Raw genomic sequence first — 21044 nt, forward strand, 5'->3', positions numbered from 1 at the left:
GCAGTCAGTCAGTACACCCCGTATATTCCGATAACGCTATATAAACCATGCTGCATTCATTCGGAGATAAAGACCTATTATTCCAAATGCTATTTATAGGGTTTTGACCATAATTACACTACTGTTGCTATTTTACAATGAACTATAATGAATTACGGTTCATACAGAACACGCCAGTGTTGAAACTAATGCACAGAAGCTTATTTCCTTGTTATAATTAGGGCTGACCTTCGAAGCTTTTTTTGGCAATCGAAGCTTCGGGGCCGAGCTTCGATTTTAATTCGAAGCTTCAAAAAAAAAAAAAAAAAAAATTAATGTTTTTTTTTTATTTTTATTTTTTATTTTTATTTTTTTTTCTTATGTTGTGGGACTTGTACAGCACTTTCGTAAACTTTGTTGTTTTTAAATGTGCTCTATAAATAAAGTGGGTTGGATTAATTAATTAAGTAGCCCCTTTCGTGACTGTGACGCATCCAACAAGGTTTCACTCGGCTGTGTGATTTAATTCAAGGTGGATCGCTGTTGTCGTTTGAACAACTTCAGATTTCATGGGAACTACCAATCCCCCAAATCAAGAATGTTTAAGATGAATGAAGTAAGATTTTGATTATTTGAAATATGGCCTGTGTAGACTAAACTATGCACAGAATTATGTTAGTCTACAAGGTCCGGATTCTACATGGTCCGGCAATGTAGACCTTGTAGACTCCACTACAGACCAATTATCAGTGAATGTTCATGCATTTTTAAGAATGGCAACTTCCAGGCGGTTAGGTGGCCGAGCGGAGATTGCGTTCGTCACCAGCCCCGGAGCTGTGAGCTGGATTCGCCTGTTCGAATCCAGCTCACAGCTCCGGGGTTGTCACCAGCTTGGCTGGCCGTCTGCACTAATACAATTGGCTGTATTAGAGGGTGGGAGAAGCTGGCGGGGTGGGTCCGGGTCGTTGTAAACAGCGACTCCTACAGTTCGGTCGGGGCGCCTGCTAAGCGCGGATTGGACTTGAGGGGGATAGTGTGGTCCTCCCACACGCTACGCCCTCTCAATGAGAATCCGCGCTGCCAGGTGAAAAGAAGCGGTGATTGGCTGGACGTGTGTCGGAGGAAGCACGTGGTCGTGGTAGCCTCCACTCTCCCAGATGATCTGACTGTGGGGGGTAAGTGCGCAGCGACCAGGAAGGGACTGGGAATTGGGATGGGAGAAGATCGGAGGAAAATGGAGGGGGAAAAAGACCAATAAAAAAAAAAAAAAAAAAAAGAAGGGCAACTTCCACAAAAAAACAAAGAACTCACCAAAACATCTCAGTAGCACCTTATCTAAATGTTATATTTCATATATGGAGATTCATATTTATTTATGTATTGCATGCATTTCTACATTTTATTTCCTATTTTGTTTATTCATCCCAGTATCTTTCTTTCTTATGTGTGGAATTCTACAAGGCGCGCACACACACACACACACACACACACACACACACACACACCTACACACACACCTACACACACACACACACACTTACATTTAGTCATTTAGCTGACGCTTTTATCCAAAGCGACTTACAAGTTCTGTACGACAAGACAGCAAGAAGGGTACAACTCTATCAGCTGAGTAACAATGTTCATCAAAGTGTTGCGTGTTACAGTGTAGGTTAGTTTATTAGGACAAGTGCATGACAGTAAGGTTAGTCACGGTTAGATTTTTTTTTTTATCTCAGATAATGGTTGAAGAAGTGAGTCTTTAGTCGACGGCGAAAGATTGGACGGGATTCGGCTGTCCTAACTGGGATGGGTAGTTCACACACACACACACACACACACACACACACACACACACACACACACACACACACACACACACACACACACACACACACACACACACACACACACACACACACACACACACACACACACACACACACACACACACACCTACACACACACCTACACCTACACACACACACACACACAAAAATCGAAGTAATTTTTATTTTTTTTTTTTTATTATTATTATTATTTTTTTTTTTTAACTTCGATTTTTTTTTAATGTCCGAAGCTTGTGCCATCGAACGAAGCTTCGAAGTATTTAAGACAGCCCTAGTTGTAATAATATATTCTACCAACAGGCGCCAGCTACGCATGCTCTGGGCTGTGCGTAGACATACGCACAAAGTCAAGTTCATGTTCAAATTGATAAATCCCACACTTTGCTTAGAAATGGTCATACGCACGGGTTAAGCACATATCTGTGCGTACACAACGTTGATAAATGAGGGCCCTGGATCCCAAGCGAACATCCTCCATCTTTGATCATGTTTCAGCCTGGAATAATGGGATTTATGATCAGCCAATGGACATATCGATCTACCAGATGCCGATGAATAATGGGGAAATGCTGCCGGCGATCACATGGGCTGACGGTAGGACACACTTCCCCCAAATTACAGCCGGATTGGACATTGTTGTAAAACGCAAGCGATCGATCATTGAATGTGGCTACTTGAACGCACACTGTATTGCTAATCAATAATACTAATCGGCGTCCCCCGCCACCCCCATTTCATCCATAGATGCTCTGTAATAGTCCGGATGCTAAGCAGTTTGTTTTATTTCATTCGTATATATACAACAGAAATGCCGTTCGATATAACGTGACTAGCCTTTAGCCCTATAAATAGCTTTCCAGAAAAAATACAAGCCGAAATCTGCGATAAAGCTTATATTCACGACGCTATAAAATGACAACCAACCGATGGATTTTTATTTCCTTTAAGCCATTATGAAGGCACGGTTTATGCACTCAAGTGACAATGAGAATGGACAGATAGCAATACTATAAAGTATATATATAGCTATCCAAAAGTACATCGGTTTGTTGACAAACCCTGGTCCTCTAGAACAGGGGTTCCCAAACTTTTCAGGCCAGGACCCAGAAAATAAGGCGTCAGAGAGCCGCGGCCCAATGCACATCGTCAGGCTTTTTTTCTTTTCTTTTTTTTTGCCAGGCGACCGATTTTTTAAGCCAAATATCACTTCAATCCTATTAAGTTAGTTCAAGTTAGTTATTCATTTATATGTGCTATTTATGAGAGGGCTAACTTGTTGCAAAATAATAATGATAATAATATTAATAGTCTCATTAAAATACTATTGTTGCTTCGGTTGTTTTCAGCGTTTTATGTGCATAATCTGTTATTTAGTTTGAAATGTTCGTTGAAATAAGTAGATTTTTCGTTTTTGTTTATAAGGCGACACTACAGGTGAATAGGGTAAAAAATTTAACTAATAGATATCACAATGAAACTTCCCCAGTTGATTACTTATATTAAGACAAGACTTATTATATGTATTACAAGTTTTCTGAAATTGTATGTTTAAATATGCAAATGAGGCATGATCTACTTAAATATGCAATAATTTGCATATAATTCCGGGACAGAAATCTGAACATTGGATAAAGCCATTTTCAAAATTATAGTTTCATTTTGTTGACATATTAGAGCCAAAGGTTATTATAGAGGGGATTTTGGATATCTCTTTTTATCACTCCATAAATCAGAAAATACTCCATTCAGTCCATTTTTATGGTAAAATTCCATATTTCGCCATGTTTTTAGGAATAAAATGTGATATAAATCAGGGTATGAATGCGATATCAACAAACCCTTCTGTAAATACCTTCAGAACATAGATATGAATAGAACTGGAAGGTTTGGTGTATGTGAGTGTTACTGAAGTGGAGATTTCTGGCTCAGAGTATGAGGAAAAACTCTTAAAACTCATTTTTGGGAAAACACCTTTAAAGTTCTGTATTGTAAAATGCCATACTTTTTTTTTAAACAGATATTTACAAACACAATACCTAATCAAACCATTAGTAATAGACAACCTAAAAACATGCCTGATAACTGAATAATAATAATAATAATAATAATAATAATAATAATAATAATAATAATAATAATGATGTTATTGAACTGAACAGAACTACACACAGGCTACAAACAGTGTAGTACAGTGTAGTACCCCCTAATAGGCAAACAATATTTGAATAGATATCACTATGAAACTTTCCCAGTTTGTTATGTACATATAAACTAAGAAAAAATATATTGCAAGTTTTCAGAATTGTATGTTTATATATGCAAATGAGGCACTTCCCCATTAAATATGTGCACATTTATGGATGCAATAAGGCTAAATGAAATAAAATAAACAACTAAATGTGTGTTATTGACGTTTTATTGTCACTAGTTTCATAGAAGACATGTTTAGGAAGCAAAATATAACAAAATCTCAAAATCAACAAAAAAAGTATATTTGCCTATTCACCTGCAGTGTCTCCCCGTTAATATAAAACCATATAGTCACATTTTAGAATACAATAGAATATAATTTTTGAATACAACTAGAAACACTGTCCTGGCCTGCTTCTAAGTTCAGTGGCCTGACAAAAAAAATAAAAAAATAAAAAAATAATGATTTTATTTATTTTTTATTTTTTTTATCATCTCGCGGCCCACCCATGGCTGCTCGCGGCCCACCTTTGGGTCGCGACCCCGACTTTGGGAACCACTGCTCTAGAACCATATTACACTGCAAACCGTGGTCGTCAATAAAGGGGTAAAACTATGGAATAACTGTGACAACGAATTAAAATGTGTAGTTCGATACATAAATAAAAAATATTCAAATATAAGGTGAACATAAATATAAAACCTTATTATTATCCTAATTATATTTTATTATAACATAACTGTATTGAAATCGTGACAAAAATATATATATATATATATATATATATATATATATATATATATATATATATATATATATATATATATATATAAAAAAGATTAAATAATATGTATATGTTTTGTATATCGAACTATGTAACTTTTGTAACCTTTTGTTTTTGCAAAAATGCTAAAATATTTGTGTACACACACACACACACACACACACACACACACACGCACACATACATACACACACCCAGGCTTGTCTGTTCCTGTCTTAGCCTCCAGAGATGTTTTTCTGAGATAAATAAGTCTTGTAAATCAAATGAGCCACTACCCTCCATAGTCATATACAATTATCTAAAGGGTCTATTGGAGATAAGTAGATGATGTGGTAGTCACATGTGTTATTTACCTATAGGATCGGCAGACAAGTCACATGTATTATTTACCTACTGTATAGGATCTGCAGACAAGTCACACGTGTTATTTACCTTAAAAAACCTAAAATAAATGCTCTAACATGTGCATATCCGTTGATAGGCATAACACCACCCAAACCACTAACCCTCATCTCAGATGTGTGTTCTATTTCCTAAATTACTATAATGTGTGTGTGTATTTTGTTCTGTAGCAAATGGCTCCAGTCTTTCCCTGGTTTCCAGTACCTCTTCTGTCTATTCCACGGTGAGATGACACACACGCACGCACGCACGCACGCACTGCAAAAAAAGTCTATATTTTGTCACAACACATAATACACATGCATTTTAACTCATTCAGTGCCAGCATGTACCCCCATCCCTGCTGTCTCTGGGCCAGCTTTTTGAATCAGAACAGGATCAATACATAGCCTTCATCCGTCTACCACATCTGCTCGGGCCAGACTATATCACGGAGCCGAATAGGTTTCTTCATCGGTCGATTTGGTTATAGTTTTTTTTTTTTTTTTTATCCACTTTTTCTCCCATTTTTCTATATTTTCTCCCATCCCAATTTCGTATCATCCAATTCAACCCTCCCCTGTCACGAACGCTGTTTCTTGCCTCCCACAAGCCGGCTGCAATGTGGACTAAGTCATACATAGCACAAGTCCCCTCCGGTACTTGAGGTAACAGCAGTCGCATCTTTTCACCTGCGCAGCTCGATCTCTCAGTGTCGAGGAGTAACGCGTGGGAGGCTCACGCTGCCCCCGACACTTCCTGATTCTACTGCGCAGGCGCACCAACCGACTTGTAGGAGTGGCTTGTTCACAACGTTCGATCCCCACCCTTCAGTTTTCCCTCCCCGTAATACGGCCAATGTGTATTACTGCGGACGACCAGCTAAACTGAAAACAATGTGGAGAGCTGGATTCGAACACGCGAATCCTAGCGTCTCCACACTGGTGGCGAGTGCCTTGCCCACTACACCACCTAGCCGCCCTGATTTGGTTATAGTTGTTTTACATTTTACCAGTAGTGCTTGGTCCAACATAGTCCAAAATCATAGTCTGGTGGAAACACACCTTATCATCCATAATCATCATCCATAATCCGTTTTGTCTTCTTCATCATATATCCAATAGTTTGCTTGCCATTGCATTGCAGCCAGGTTACTATTGTGTGCTCGGGTCAGACTATACCATGGAGCCGAATAGGTTTCCTCATCGGTCGATTTGGTTATAGTTGTTTTACATTTTACCAGTAGTGCTTAGTCCAACAAACGCACCTTATCGTCCATAATCATCATCCATATAATCCATTTAGTCTTTTTCATAATATCCAATAGTTGGCTCTAGGCGATCGCGATTCTCGAACGTGTCCTTCTCACTGCTACTCGCAAAAGTGTACCTAGTTGTTTTGGGGGTGTTGTGGAGCTTACCACACTAATAGCTGGCCCATGAGCCTATTGCTTAATGACATGTCATGAGTGCTGCTTTTGCTTCCGCGTTTTCCCTGATTGGCTGCGCCATGCCCCGCGGCAGGCGCGGCAACCGCAGAGCAGAGCGGCAGAGCGGCAGAGCGAGCGGAGCGGCAGAGCGCGAGCGGAATTAGGTAACCGCCGCAGGAATCCGCCATGATTTTCATTCGGCGCTTCAGCTCACCTGGCATAGCAGCGGTCCGCGGTCCTGCGGTTCGTTGTTGACGAGTTCGAATCCCATGATTTTTTTTTTTTTAACGTGATTTTTTTTTTAACGTGTATTCTTTCGCCGGTTAAGGTTAGGCATGGTTAAGGTTAAGGTTAAGGTTAGGCATTGTTTCGGAGTTGGTTAAGGTTAGAACGGTTAAGTTTAGGCGCTGTTAAGGAGCTGGTTAAGGTTAGAGTTTGTCAAAGAGAATGGCAATATTCTTTCTATGGTTAAGGTTAGGCATGGTTAAGGTTAAGGTTAAGGTTAGGCATTGTTTCGGAGTTGGTTAAGGTTAGAACGGTTAAGTTTAGGCGCTGTTAAGGAGCTGGTTAAGGTTAGAGTTTGTCTTAGAGACAGCCTATTTCCGCACTGCCGCTCTCCCGCGTTGCCGCGGTCACATGGTCAAATTGTCACATTCTTGCACTCATGACCTGTCATAAAGCAACACGCGGCCCATGATGTTCATGAGGTAGGCGATACTGCCACCTGGCGGATTTCGATTGTCATTGCAATTCCAACGTTATGCCAGGAGGCTCCGGGGGACTGTGTAGAACGGGGATCAAAGGAAAGGACTTTTCTCTGGTTTGGCGCTCAACCGCTGGCGAGATAACCCGACTTTATTAGTGATTGGCGCTGAATGAGTTAAACACATACTGTATAAACACACACACACAAACACATATAAACACACAGCAAACATGCATTTTAAACACATACTGTATAACACACATATAAACACACAGCAATGCATTTTAAACACAGACTGTATAAACACACAAACACAAACACACAGCAAACATGCATTTTAAACACATGTAAACACACAAACACATAAACACACATAAAGTCATAGACATATAAACACACACAAACACACAACAAAAATACATGCATTTTAAACACACACAAATGCATATAAACACATATAAACATACACAAACACATATAAATGCATATAAACACAATCCAGTATAAACACACACAAACACATATAAACACATACAGTATAAACACACAAACGCATATAAACACTGGGGTTGTGGACAAACTCATATGTGTGCGAACATACACGCACGCGCACACACACTAGAGCCTACCACTCAAACATCACTCGTTAACCATGTGAAATGTTGTAATATGCATGTTTGCGTGTGTGTCTCTCTGTCATTGTGATGTGTGTGTGCGTCTCTCAGTCATTGTGCTATGTGTGTGTCTGTGTGTCTCTCGTCATTGTGCTATGTGTGTGTGACGCGTGTCTGTGTCTCCCATCGTTGTGCTTTGTTTGTGTTTGTGTCTCTCAGTCATTGTGCTATGTGTGTCTCTCAGTCGTTGTGCTATGTGTGTGTGTCTGTGTGTGTCTCTGTCATTGTGCTATGTGCTATGTTTGTGTGTCTCTCAGTCGTTGTGCTGTACTGTATGTGTGTGTCTCTGTCATTGTGCTATGTTTGTGTCTCTTAGTCGTTGTGCTATGTGTGTGTCTGTGTGTGTCTCTGTCGTTGTGCTATATGTCTGTCTGTGTCTGTGTACCTCAGTTGTTGTGCTGTGTGTGTGGCGTGTGTCTGTGTGTGTCTCGGTCATTGTGCTATGTGTGTCTGTGTGCCTCAGTCGTTGTGCTATGTGTGTGCCTGTGTGTGTCTCTGTCGTTGTGCTATGTGTGTCTGTGTGCCTCAGTCGTTGTGCTATGTGTGTGCCTGTGTGTGTCTCTGTCGTTGTGCTATGTGTGTGGCGTGTGTGTCTCTGTCGTTGTGCTATGTGTGTGGCGTGTGTGTCTCTGTCGTTGTGCTATGTGTGTGGCGTGTGTCTGTGTGTGTCTCGGTCGTTGTGCTATGTGTCTGTGTCTGTGTACCTCAGTCGTTGTGCTGTGTGTGTGGCGTGTGCCTGTGTGTGTCTCTGTCGTTGTGCTATGTGTGTGGCGTGTGTCTGTGTGTGTCTCGGTCGTTGTGCTATGTGTCTGTGTCTGTGTACCTCAGTCGTTGTGCTGTGTGTGTGGCGTGTGCCTGTGTGTGTCTCTGTCGTTGTGCTATGTGTCTGTGTCTGTGTACCTCAGTCGTTGTGCTGTGTGTGTGGCGTGTGTCTGTGTGTGTCTCGTCGTTGTGCTATGTGTGTCTGTGTGCCTCAGTCGTTGTGCTGTGTGTGTGGCGTGTGTCTATGTGTGTCTCGTCATTGTGCTATGTGTGTCTGTGTGCCTCAGTCGTTGTGCTATGTGTGTGCCTGTGTGTGTCTCTGTCGTTGTGCTAACTTAGTCTCTTGTCCTTCTCTTGTCCCCATCTCTTTCTTTCAGCCTGAGGAGAAGTCTCAGTCAGAGGTGAGACGGCTTAAAGGGAAAGTAATTCTTTAAACCCTAGCTCTATTTGCTACTTACCAATGATGTTGTAGAGTCCTTTCTCAGCGCAATCCACGCGGGTCCTCATACTACTGTAGCTCCGGCAAGTTAGCCACAAAATAAACAAATGCAAAGTCAATGGGGTCAAGCTCCTACAGTATCTGTGCAAGCTTACTGAATACAATTGAAATTGTGTGCTCTATGGAGTAGGTTTCAGTTACCTTCAGTCAGCTTGTCAACAACATCATTGGTAAGTAGCAAATAGAGCTAGAGGACCAGACATCTGAACTGTCCCTTTAATATGAATATAATTGTGTTTACCCTGTCTGTATATTGTAGAAATCTTATTGTAAACTCTGTGTGTGTGTGTATATATACACAAATATATATATATATATATTAAGGCTGTCAAAGTTAACGCAGTATTAACGCGTTATCGCCCGATTCTATTAGCGCCACTATTTATTTTAACTCACGGTTAACTTTTAAGAAATATTATTATTATTTTTTTTTTTTGCTTATTTTTTATTTTATTTTTTTTACTAGACTTCACTCAGGTGTATTATTGATGCTCTCATTGATACTATGTTTGTTTCTGAAGTGTGTGTGTGTGTGTGTGTGTGTGTGTGTGTGTGTGTGTGTGTGTGTGTGTGTGTGTGTGTGTGTGTGTGTGTGTGTGTGTGTGTGTGTGTGTGTGTGTGTGTGTGTGTGTGTGTGTGTGTGTGTGTGTGTGATATATAGAGAGAGAGGGGGGTGAGAGAGATGAGGAAGGGGCAAGAGAGAAAGAGAGCTGGGAGAGTGTGTGTGTGTGTGTGAGAGAGAGAGAGAGGGGGGGGGTGATTACTCAGCCCTTGTGTGGGTGAATGTAATAAGTTCCTAACGTTTTCTTTCCCCTATTATTTCATGCACACTTTATTCATTGTTTTAAATTGTTATCTTCTTTTAAGTTATTTTGTGCATCACTCTGTTTTGAATTTGATGCAAATTTGCAATGCATTTGGGTCATCCTTTTGTGTTAAATGGCTGCATAAAGCAAGCATTTGTTGACTCTCATGTTGATAAGAGTATTACAACTTGGAACTTGAAAAAGATCCGTTTAAGGTAGGGGAAAAAATGCTATTAATTTGCGATTAATCGCGAGTTAACTATGGACAATCATGCGATTAATCGAGTTAAATATTTTAATCGATTGACAGCACTACTATATTAGGCTGGTAAAACTATGCCTCCTAAAATGTGAATCGGAAATACAGAAATACCGGCTACAGGCTTTCCGGTTTCTGGGCACCCCCTGATCTGTTTATAGTCCCCAGCGAAACAAACAACAAGCAGGTCTGTCAGCCTGTCGAGGGAGGCGATAACGAGGTTGTTTCTGGGGCGAATACATTTTCATGAGCACCGTGTCGTGATTTCAGGGGCGGGACTTCCTACCTGATTCCCACTTTCGGCCGTAGTGCTTTACCAGGCTTTATCTCTCGAGATAAAGCTGGGAACGAGGTTACTACTATATATATATATATATAAGTAAGGGATAATGTATAGCTACAAGGTCATTGTCGCAAAATAATTGACCGACACGTAGTTTAAAATACCGAGCCGCCTCGGCGAGGTGTTTTAAACGTCAGTGAAGGTCAATTATTTTGCGATGATGACCGAGTAAAGCTATACATTATCCCGCTTATTACATGGCTAACTTACTAACAATATACCTAATTCATTTGACAAATCGCAGTTGTTCTGTGGCTCTGTCAGCCCAAATAAAGTGATTATTATTATCGCGGGCAGCCCGGCAGGTGTGTCTGATTGGCTGCACTGAAACAGTGTTTGTCAGTGGGCTTGATTGCGAACAGCTGCGCACAGCGGTCATTATTGTCCCACAGCTGTCATTATTGTCTGATAACTGACCTCTGACGCGCGCTATTGACCAATCACAAGCAAGCATTTCGGCGAATGTGAAAACGCCATGTAATAATGCTGTTTGTCATGTTTGTGTCTGTCATGTGTGTTAAAAGTTGTACTTAAGATGTGCTTAAATATATTGAAATTGTACTTTTGATGTATTTTTGGTTATAGCTTTAATAAGTTTACTAATGTGCAACTTAAGTTTGGTAAACATATTTGAATTTATTTTATTTTATTATACTTAAATTAATCTTACAGCATATTAAATACTATCATACTAAACATGTGCTTATAATTAGTACATGAAAGCACATAGGAAGTGCGAAAAATACATTGCAAGTATACACACTTAATAATATTAAAGACATACTTTAGTGTGGAAAGATGTTTGACTTGGGTACTGATGTTTATTGTGTATATTGTACAGATCCGTAAGCTGCGCAGGGAGCTGGATGCCTCCCAGGACAAAGTGTCTGCTCTCACAACCCAGCTGAGCGCTAATGTGAGTTTAATCGCATTTCACTATTAGTACTGCTAGTGCTAACGTATTTGTATCAAAACAGTGAAACCAGCCAGCTCAGTGTCAAGGTGACAAGCTCGCAACGCAGGAGACTGTTTAGCTTTCAATATAAAATAGTTTTTACCTAATGATGGTAAAACCATAGAAATTTTCCAAATATTTCCTGATAGAATGTTCAGGTTAAAGTGATAGTTCAAATTTTTGGAACCCTACCCCTATTTCCTACTTATCAATGATGTGTTGATGTTGAGTCCTTTCTCAGCACAACCCATGCTGTTCCTCGTACTAGCTCCAGTCAATGGGGTCAAGCCCGTGTCTGTACAATCTGACTGAGGCTCATTGAAATCTACTTTGTGTGCACTGTGGAGTAAATGTCAGTGAGCCTCCTTCAGCTCATGACAGGATATTGACCTTACATTTGGTTTGTGGCTAACTATCTAGAGCTGGTATAATGAACAGCATGGATTGTGCTGAGAGATTATTCTACCAATCAACATAATCACTGGTAAGTAGGAAAAGAAAGGCCCTCATTTATCAATGGTGTGTACGCACAGATATGTGCATAACCTGTGCGTACGATCATTTCTAGGCAAAGTGTGGGACTTATCAATTTGAACGTGTGCTTGACTTTGTACGTATATTTACGCACAGCTCCGACCGTGCGTACCTGGCGCCCGGTGGTAGAATATTATTATTGCAACGCGGAAGCTTCCGTGCATTAGTTTCAACACTGGCGTGTTCTGTATGACCCCCCGTAATTCATTATAGTTCATTGTAAAATAGCGACAGTAGTGTAATTATTGTCAAACCCTATAAATATAGCATTTGGAATAGATCTTTCTTTCCGAATGAATGCAGCATGGTTTATATATAGCGTTATCGTAATACTATGGGGTGCACTGACTGCACTCACGGGGAACTGTTTTCAGAAATAGCAGATAGGAATGAATGAATGAATGAATGAATGAATGAGGGGCAGTCTAATTGCCGAGAGAACATAATATTAACTAGAGTCCACGCTATACCCGAGACACCTCCTTCATTTGTACCGCAATTTGAGACCGCAATTGGAGCGTGGAACAAAACGCACAAATGCCATCCCCATGCACATTGATTCAAGTCCTCTCCACCCTCGGGTCTCTGGCCACCGGCACAGTCCATCGTGATATTGGAGATGGATCGAGCAATAGACGGTTACTGTACCACCCATGTAGCTGTCAAAGCTCCATCACAAATGCAGTTATGTGAATAGAAAGGGATTCCACTCAGTGATGCGCATTTGCCTGATACATGTCGTTGCTGCATGCCGGGAGGAAGCAATGCTGCATGTTTTCAATTAATTAAATAAAATGGCAGTGAGATTCATTGTTCTTGTATAGTGGTACTTGTATAGGTCTTTATTAGTGTTTGCGCTGCCCAGGCAGCAATGGTCTTTAGGAAGTTAATAGATATCATATCCGACATCATCTACGTACGTGTACATGTCTGTCAGCCTGTCGTGTATTTCTCCCATAACGCTTCGCTCGGCTTAGTCCACTTTTCCACATTTCATGAGGGTGTTTCATGACCGTATATGGTTAATTACGGGCGGTTCTATATGCAAATACTTAAAATCGTGCACGAGCGCGGAGCGTAGAACAAATGGTATTTATCAACACGGAGTGTGCGTAGAACCTGTGTACGCACATGTGATAAATCCAGATTTTTCTGTACTTACACACATTCTAAATTCTGTGCTTAAGAACGAAAATAGAACACTTTCTAAGCATTGTTGATAAATGAGGGCCTGAACTATTCCTGTGGTCTAAAGTTCTAAAAATATAATTCTGGTCCCCGTACTGCTTCTATGGGTGCTGAACTTTCTCAAACAAATCAAATCAAATTTTGTATTTGTACTGTGAGGATGGGGTTCTTGCGGAGCCCAATAGCAAAACACAGGAGGAGAGAATGGAGCGGTTTTAGGGTTCTTTAATTATTCTTCCCAACCAAGCAGAGTATAACAGGAATGTGAAACAGGAATGTGAACAACACGGAGGTTATAATGTTCTTGGGGGGGAGAAGAATGAGAGCAGGTGCACTTCAGTGCAGCTGTCGGCAGCGAGAGAGAGAGGACACAGGTCTTGCGCTTGAGAGCGAGCAGGAGTCCTCTTTGCTTGGCTCGAGACGTCAGGGTGGAAGGACGCTGGGGCTCGAGACGTCAGGGTGGAAGGACGCTGGAGCGAAGTCCTGGGGCACAAGAAACAGAAGGTTAGGGAAAGCATAAACAGGGGTAGTTACAGCTGGTCTTCAGGTAGCGTTGTCGTACCTCAGTAGGCAGTTTAACACTGCGACGTCGGATGACGGGATCTGCCAGTTGAAGTAGGGAACGCTTGATGAGGTGATCTCTTGCAGCCGCGCTGATTGCTCCTCATCTGGCAGACTCGAGTTCCGATCGTGACATGTATAGCCCGAGATAACATGGAATTTCCCCCCATGGGCTGTACAAGTCAAGAAGAAACATCACAATAGATCAAGAACAAAAACCACCATGAAATCCAAATATTCAACACTCCCAGACTTTCCCCAATGAAGATAAGGAACGACTAAAAACCTAGCAATAGGAAAGGTTCAAAGGGGATCCCCCAACAGGATGTCGGTGATAATATAGTGTTGCTATGAATGATAGATGGGTGGAGAATAGAACAGGCGAATAATTGGTATGTATGTATATATACATGTAATGAAACACATATACATACATACATGGTAACAATAGTATCTAAGGTACATAAGAATATATTTTTTTAATGAAAATAAATAGAGCTAATAACAACAAAAACTAAAAACTAAGCATAGGAAAGCAAGCGCTGGTATGAAAATAAGATAAAGGCTAAAAGTCAAGGCTCGGAGCTCAAAGTATCAGTCATATTCCCCAGGGGGTAGGAGAACCGCTCGGATGTTGTCAAGGATTATGATCCACATTCGGGACGGGCCACGTATATATCCGTGTTTCGAATCCATGCTTAAGGGACCAACCACGGATATCTCCGTGGCAAGGTTGTTTTGGCTTTTATTCCATTTTAATAACCTATTCAAGGTCGCCGAGCTGCACTGCAGATGTACCCTACTCTTTGAATTCGAAAAAGTGCGTTACCGGCCAGATCCTCTTAGGGGCGCTGTATCGATAATGCAGTGTTCCCTGTGGCAGAAGTTGTCTTTTTTTTCTGGATTTCCAATGTAGTTTTCTACTCACCTGAAGCGATCGCTATTGCCTGTTGCACGGAATACGTTTTGGATTGCGGATTTCACGATGCAGTAAAGGAATTTATCATCAGCCAATGGACATATCGATCTACCAGATGGCAATCGATAACTGGGAAATGGTGTGGGGGATCCAACCGGCTCATGGTAAGATCTTTTTCACGTAAATTACAGGCTGATCAGAGCTTGTTATGATACTCAACCAGCCGATCAGCGTATGTAGCTACTGAGACGAACACGGTTATTGGTAATCAATAATCAGAAACGACGTCCCCCGCCCCCCCCCCCCCCTTCCATGCATTCATGCTTGAGGATCGTACCGATCATATGCTGTTTGAGTTTTAACTGTAGCTTCTGTATAACCGAAATGCCATTGGATATAACGTTAGTAGCTATTAGCCCTTTATCCAGCCTTCCAGGAAATATACTAGACCAAATCCTGTATAGCGCTTATATTCACGGCGCTATAAAATGAGAACATATTGATGAAAAAATTATTTCTTTAAGCCATTTTGAAGGGACGGTTTATGGACTCAATTGACAATGAGAATGGACAGATAGCAATACTATAAAGTATAGATTTAGCTCTACAAACAGCCCCATGGACTGTGCAAGTCTGTTTACATATGCTGGCCGTCTACAATGATTTTAGACGCATCCAAATGGCCGCCAATGTAAGACCTAATTTCCTTTCAGGACATTGGGTTGGGCTAATATTGCTTAACAACTAAATGTACTTCCATGTAGATACAAACAGAATCACTGGTGACTTAACCTGTTAAGCCTTAAGGTGCCCCTATAGGGGGACCCTGCTTTTCTTTATCATAGATCTATCAATAGAGACCGTATTAGATCCGCAATTATCATATCATGGGGTATCATTGGAAAGCCACACTCATTGGCTACCACCCTGTGCAAAGATTTTCGAGATCGCCAAATGATTGACGGAGCTAGAGCCCCGGGAGTCGGGGGTGGTAATGTATACTTTTGCGTACTTTGGGGCACGCCTCACATATCGGCATGTAACTCGAGAACCGCTGAACGGATTTTGTCACCTGAAAGGGCAATCGACAGGCAACAAATATGGCTTTAATTCTATCTATATATTGTATTAAAATAAATGCACACCCGAGCCACTAGAGGTCGGCAAAGAATCGTCCACATGTGGGCCCTTGGATGTTAAGAGGTTAAGTGCAGTTACAGACCTCTCAATATGGCAACATTTCTTAGTTATTCAGGTCTAGAAAACCACAATAAAACGCAACATGTTTGTGACAACAACAGATGCTCAACATCTGCAGCACTGGGGTCAGGATTCTGTCTGAACCAAGTATAAATGCTGGTGTAGAACATTGCAAGTCATGACTAAAAGTCCTACTTCATATACCTTGTTTTACCTGCATAATGTTGGCATGTGTGAGGCTTCAGACTTGTTACAAAGGGTCAGATTAAACCGAATATATATATTTATTGCTTGAGATCCCTTGTATAATATTTGTATATCGTTTGATATCCCTTGTATATTATTTGTATATATACACGGAATATCCCTTTACCTGGGTACAAACCAGAGTAATATGCGCTCTCCTATTGGACAGCGACCCCTAGGCGCCAGCGACCAAGCCCCCAACGGCAAGTTCAAAGGCAACTCCGGGCATGTCTCAACATGTCCAGGGTCTGCGCAGTAATACGAGACAGAACTGAGGTTGGCACTAGATAATTCACCTTACGTATAAATACGGCGCAGGTGTACACAGCAGCACTTGTCTTCAAAAACCTTGATGCCTTCACCACGAGACAACGTGCAGTGAAGTGAGCAACTTTGCCTCTAAATAGAGCCTTGAGAACCGCGTGCGAATAGATTGCTAAAGTGTCAGAGTTTAACGCAGTACCATTGAGTTCGACTTATTCTAATGTGAAGTAATAGTCTATCATTTATAGTGTATCGTGCGGCTACCGTTCTTCAGTGACCAGCATTACCACCGGTTCGTCGTGTATATAGCTAGTGCACTTATCCAGGCTGGGCGGCCTAAACTCGTGCCCCCACCCGAGGAGTCCTAGACAAGAACCGTTGGATATGTACACCGGAGAACCTACACCGGCGACTGCAGAACCTTTTCTGGTTGGATTATATTGCTTTGGTACCGTGACTGCTGGAGCAGAGAACCGTCGACCCCACTATCGTTTGTGATCTACCCCCCGTGAGGATCATCACTCGAGCCCGCCTCTAGGAAGAGGCTGGCTAGCTGTCTTCCATGCTGTCGAGCATACTGGATTATAGCTGTTGCTTTGTCTACTGATCAAGGGAGTACTGCACTGGCTCCTGTATCTGGAACCTCGTTATTCCTCGTTGACCCAGACTTTGTACCCGAACATTCCTCTACCCCGGCCGGCCTTACACCCGGTGGGAACCCCCCAGTGTCTCCAGCTGGTACTAGTGTGCCCTATGTAATTGCTATGCCACAGGTGGCGTCAGTTTAGACCCATCTTAGTATTCATACTATTCTCATTGACTTACGCTCTTGACTTACTTTACGTGTGTTCTTCGCCATACAAGCGCAAGCATAATTCTCAATCTGTAACCTAACGTTGCTTTGATAATAATAAATACCCTCTAAATAGTACTTTATGTGTCATTGCCGTATTCTTGTGCGGGTGTTCACCATATATATTCATGTACTGTATGGCCAGTAATTAAAGTACATAACTAGTAGTGGTTTAATATACCATACTCTTTAATACAGTCAGGGAATTGTACCCCTCAGTTACAAGACTGCTGTTATCTGGCATCAGGCCTGCTAAATTTTTAAACAGTCTGCTGGTCTTGACGATTTATTGGCCACATACTGGAGATGGGACTTCTGATTGGCTGGGAAGAAGACATTTTTTTTATGCCATGTGCTGGTGCATGCTGGTGTGACTTGTGTTATTGAACTGTTTCTTAAACGATGGGTCAGAGGGCCTGTTTATACCAGCTCCCCACATGATAAGAGTTCAAGTTCAAGTTCAAGTTTGTTTATTATTTGTCATAATAAAATACAGAATACTTTATGATGAAATGCTTGTTTCTGAGTTTTTAAAGAGCCTGGAGTCTCAGGAAGAGATTGTATTGTATTAATTGTGCCCTGGGTTCAAATCCAGCCCATGATATTTGTTGACATTGGTCCTCATTCTCGAACGTGTTCGTAAGTACCTTTGTAAATATCTTGGTAAAAGTTTCGTACCAACAGATTTACGAAAATCCTCCTCCGGATTCCTGAACGCGTGAAATGGTCTCCGTAACTGGCCAAAATCTTCGCAGCTGGGTTCCCATGAATGAAATACGTCACTCATTCTTAAACTGAAATGCACGTTCTTGTTCATTGAATTTGCATACAGACACGCCCCGCCAGCTCCTTATAAGGTGAATGAGGCGTGTGCAAAACGGCGAGGGCCATATGCAAAACAATAGAGGTTTGGCATTGCACTGCACCATTCAACAGGTAGCGCAGAAGTGATTTGCAACTGATCTCAAAATCAGATTAGATTAAAATGTATTGTTATTATACAGCACAAGTACAATACACCATCCAACCAGAGTGGATAAATAAATGCTCCATAAGTAATTAGAATGATAGATACATAGATACATTTTGCACGTATACCGTATGTGTGTGTGTGCTTGTGCGCTGAGGCTGCCTCACTAAGTTATTTCTCCACGTTGTGGTAACCTCTATTAATAAATAAGGCACACGACACGCTTGTGATCCCTTTGGTTTGGTAGTTTACTGGAAACGGGAGCATATAGGTAATACAATAAACAGGTGCGTCTTCCACACTCAGCGCACGTCAGTCTCAGGTAAGAACTCGGGTACCGGATACGGAAATAGCTCACGTATATATCTGTAGTCACTCTGTGTAGTTAGGCTGGTAAAGCCATAGATATCTATAGAACACTAGATAGCTTAAGGCGGAGTCACCAGCGCCACTGAACCGCCGCCATCTTGCTCCAGTTAGCCTTGAGTGAGAGTGAGTGAGCTGCACAGACAAAAATACTCATAACTCGCTGAAATATTGACGGATTTACAAACGGGTTGGTTTGCTATAAACATCAAATATGTAGTTATGATACTGCATACTTATAAAAAAAAGAAATTTTAAAGATGTTTTTTTTTTACAAACCGCTTGAATCATAGCCACGTTAATAATGCTTGTAATAAACCAAACCGTTTGTAAATCCGTCAATATTTCAGCGAGTTATGAGTATTTTTGTCTGTGCAGCTCACTCACTCTCACTCAAGGCTAACTGGAGCAAGATGGCGGCGGTTCAGTGACGTCGCTCTCCATTGGCCGGCAGCGCGGGCAAGCTATCTAGTGTTCTATATAGGTAAAGCTATGCCTCCTAAAATGTGAATCGGAAATACAGAAATACAGGCTTTCCGGTTTTCGGGCACCCCCTGATCTGTTTATAGTCCCCAGCGAAACAAACAACAAGCAGGTCTGTCAGCCTGTCGAGGGAGGCGATAACGAGGTTGTTTCTGGGGGGAATACATTTTCATGAGCACGTGTCGTGATTTCAGGGGCGGGACTTCCTACCTGATTCCCACTTTCGGCCGTAGTGCTTTACCAGGCTTTATCTCTCGAGATAAAGCTGGGAACGAGGTTACTGTGTAGTCCATGAAATAATATCCCTTAAGCGATAACTCCCTCTAGTGGGAAAACATAGATATTGCATCTCAATATTAATCCTAGGTATATATAAGGCTGACATTATAACACACGTATTTATTTAGTTCTAGCAATAGGACCAGGGCCGCCTGGGAGAAATGCGAGGCCCTGTGCGAGATTTAACGCGAGCCCCCCCCCCCCCCCCAAAAGGTTTTTTTTATACAGTCAACATATTCTTAAATAATAGCGCTGCCCGAGGCGGGGCATGATACAGTCAACATATAGCAAAAGAGAGAGCGAGAGAGAGCTCCCGTTCTTCAGTCAATATACAGTGTAGAGAGAGAGAGAGAGAGACACATTGGAAAGAAATTGAAATGCTATTTGGCCCTAAACAGAGAGTACACAGTGGCAGAATACCTGAGCACTGTGACTGAAGATCCTTGAGCACAGCCTAGCCATCGAGAAAGGCCGCCATAGGCAGACTGTGTGTGTTAGAAAGAGATAGAGAGAGAGAGAGAACATGTGTGTTTGTCATGTGTGTGTGTGTTAGAGAGAGACTAGAGCATGTATGAGAGATTCAAAAGGACAAAGATCAACACTTAAATCCAAGAGAGAGAGAGAGAGAGAGAGAGAGAGAGAGAGAGAGACACACATTGGAAAGAAATTGAAATGCTATTTGGCCCTAAACAGAGAGTACACAGTGGCAGAATACCTGAGCACTGTGACTGAAGATCCTTGAGCACAGCCTAGCCATCGAGAAAGGCCGCCATAGGCAGACTGTGTGTGTTAGAAAGAGAGAGAGAGAGAGAGAGAGAACATGTGTGTTTGTCATGTGTGTGTGTGTTAGAGAGAGACTAGAGCATGTATGAGAGATCCAAAAGGACAAAGATCAACACTTAAATCCAACAAGAAGAGGGTCTATACCAGAGAAACCAAAGCAGCAAGGAGCCAATGGCCGACATCAGCTAAATAGGCTAGCCAGGTACTGTGACACCAGGCCACACACAGCTTTGGCCAACGGCCCAACGCTACCCAAGCTACACAAACGACCATTCACACACAGCACATGTCGTATCTCCAAATGTTGTGAAGTAGCATATGTTTTGCCTGGAAAAAAACATCGTTATTAACAAAACATTCGGGAGGGGAAGGAAGGAAGAGTGGGGTAATGTCATGACATCTTACCTGCACGAGGAACGCAGGGCGAAAGGCCGCAACACAGGTCTCCACGTTGACGAAAGGCCTCTCGCTGTCGGGACAAATAAGCTATGGCCAGAGCCTTGTCATGGTGCAGGCCCGACTACATCTTCTGTCAAAGATGATGTCGTAGTCAGAGTGCCAGGGCCTGCTATTCTCAAGGCTAACTGATAGCATCAAACGAACGTTCCCAGCTGACGCTAAACAGCTAACTGGCTAACAGTTAGCTCAATCAGGCACCTGGCTGTATGTAGCCGCATAGCTTGCTTCTGCGTTCTGCAAGCTATGCGGCTACATACAGCCAGGTGCTCTCACCAGGCACACACCGTTAGCTACTAGTAGTACTATATTAGCTAGTCGACCAGT

General features: G+C 41.9%; 1 protein-coding gene across 1 annotated transcript in view; it reads left to right on the top strand.

Annotated features, from left to right (window-relative positions):
- The window catches only part of LOC311245364 (neuron navigator 2-like), a gene marked incomplete at its 5' end in the record, with an annotated part of 206362 nt that overhangs the window by 101942 nt on the left and 83376 nt on the right, over positions 1-21044 (top strand). Inside the window, 3 exons of the mRNA XM_084335207.1 lie at positions 5374-5426; positions 9131-9154; positions 11502-11576. Coding sequence (XP_084191333.1) covers positions 5374-5426; positions 9131-9154; positions 11502-11576 — 152 coding nt within the window. The remainder of the gene's footprint in view (positions 1-5373; positions 5427-9130; positions 9155-11501; positions 11577-21044) is intronic.

Source organism: Notolepis coatsorum (genome assembly GCF_963971535.1).
Source record: "Notolepis coatsorum genome assembly, chromosome: 18".
Classification (NCBI taxonomy): Eukaryota; Metazoa; Chordata; class Actinopteri; order Aulopiformes; family Paralepididae; genus Notolepis; species Notolepis coatsorum.